We start from the raw sequence: 1,690 nt of genomic DNA, 5'->3' as shown, positions 1-1,690 counted from the left end.
GCGGCGGGGAGCGGGCGGCCCTCCCGTCCCTGCGCGTCCTTACTTGGCGCCCCCGTGGTACTTGCTGCTGACGATCCTCAGCGCCCCCACCTCCCACTTCTGGTAGTTCTGGGGCGCGGGCTTGGGCGTGAAGGTGAAGGAGCCGGAGTTGGGGATGTTGGTGGCCAGAGAGTACAGGTAGGACCAATTTGCCGCCCACTCCTCTGAGTATGGCTTCCCTGAGGGAGCGAGGCCCCGTCAGCCCTGCCCCCATCCGAGGACCCCCGGGGCGGAGGCGGAGTGGGGACCGCTGCTCCCACAAGGACCCTGGCTCGAGCCACCCCCTCCTGCCCCTGCACTCAGGGTCACTGTCCCCGCTCCAGGCCAGACCCGGGGCTCAGAGAGGAGAGGGCAGCAGCCCACCCCTCCCTGCACTGTTCCCTCCGCCCTCCCGGCCAGGTCCCCGGGCCCCGGCCCGTTCCCCTTCTGGGTCTACCATCCTCACTGCAGTCCCGGCTGGGGCTTCCCCCTCCCGGGGACTCCCCGCCGATTCCCTTTCCCTCCTGCAAGCAGCCGGCAGGGGGCTCACCAGTCTCCTCGTAGCCCCACAGCTCGATGCTGACAGCGCTGCTGGGCAGGGCGGAGGCGCTCCAGGTGAGCGAGAGGTTGCCCCCGGAGCCGGGGGTGCCGTAGTATTGCCAGAGGGTCTCGTTCACCAGCTGGCTCTTCTCCGAATCCGACACTTTGCTGGGGTGCACTGGGCGGAGGGAGGAGAGGTGAGGGGGGGCCTGGGGCCCGGGGGCCTCCCAGGAACAAAGTATGTCAGTCCCCTTAGGGCCACGGGGACCCCCGCCCCTCACGGTGGTAGGAAAGGACAGAGGCTGGGAGAGCGAGGCCCTCCCCTGGCCGGGCCCGGCCCTCGGGGTGCCCCTGTGGCCCCCCTGCCCTCGGGGCGGAGACGCCTGTCTGGATGCCACCAGGCAGGGAGAGGAGCTCTGGGAACCCGGTAGGGCGGGTGGGCCCTCAAGGGACCGGCTGGGCCTGAGCGGCAGGGCCAGGTGTGCATAGATTAGCACCGGGACAGGGACAGTCCCCGGGGGCGCCGGCCTGGACCAGCACGGGGTGCTCACTAGCCAGCCAGGTGCCCGATCGCGGGAAGGAGCGGCCGTTGTCCATGGAGACGGTGAAGGGGATGCGGCCCGTCTCGTAGAGCAGCGGTGACACGCAGTGGACACGGCCCATGGAGTCCACGTGGCCGAGGGTCTGCACGCTCTCCTTAAACCTGTGGAGGGCAGGGGTGGCAGGAGAGGCCGGGTTGGGAGGGCTGTGGGCCCCTGAGCTCCCTGGGGGACCCATTCTGCCGGCCGTCCCCGTCCTGGGTCCTCGGGGCTCCACCCGGCACGTGTGTGTGTATGGGGGGGTGGCAGCAGGCACGGCCCCTCGCGCTCCCACCTGCAGATCACAGCGTCGGTGGGGCCGGTCCACTTGAGGTGCTGCACCAGGAAGTCCTTGCCGCCCATCATGGAGCCCGAGTGGGGCTGGATCTCCAGGCAGAAGTCCCGCAGGTCGGAGCAGCAGGTCCCCAGGCCGACGCAGGTCGGGTGGCAGGAGCACAGGCTGCCCCGTTCCCCACAGCGGTTGGAGCAGGTCCCCTGGGCCCCTGGAGAAGAGGGCCCTGAGCAGCTGTCCCCTGGGGAGGGCCCCCTTCTCC

The 1,690-nt window shown here is 70.4% G+C and overlaps 1 protein-coding gene across 1 annotated transcript in view; it reads right to left on the bottom strand.

Moving 5' to 3' along the window:
- CABIN1 (calcineurin binding protein 1) overlaps positions 1–1,690 on the bottom strand; it is an 89,686-nt gene that overhangs the window by 4,730 nt on the left and 83,266 nt on the right. Inside the window, 1 exon segment of the mRNA XM_014533352.1 lies at positions 761–766. Coding sequence (XP_014388838.1) covers positions 761–766 — 6 coding nt within the window.

Source organism: Myotis brandtii, unplaced genomic scaffold (genome assembly GCF_000412655.1).
Source record: "Myotis brandtii unplaced genomic scaffold, ASM41265v1 scaffold97, whole genome shotgun sequence".
NCBI classification, from domain to species: Eukaryota; Metazoa; Chordata; class Mammalia; order Chiroptera; family Vespertilionidae; genus Myotis; species Myotis brandtii.
The sequence above is the reverse complement of the archived record's forward strand: the minus strand, read 5'-3'. Positions and strand labels throughout refer to the sequence as shown.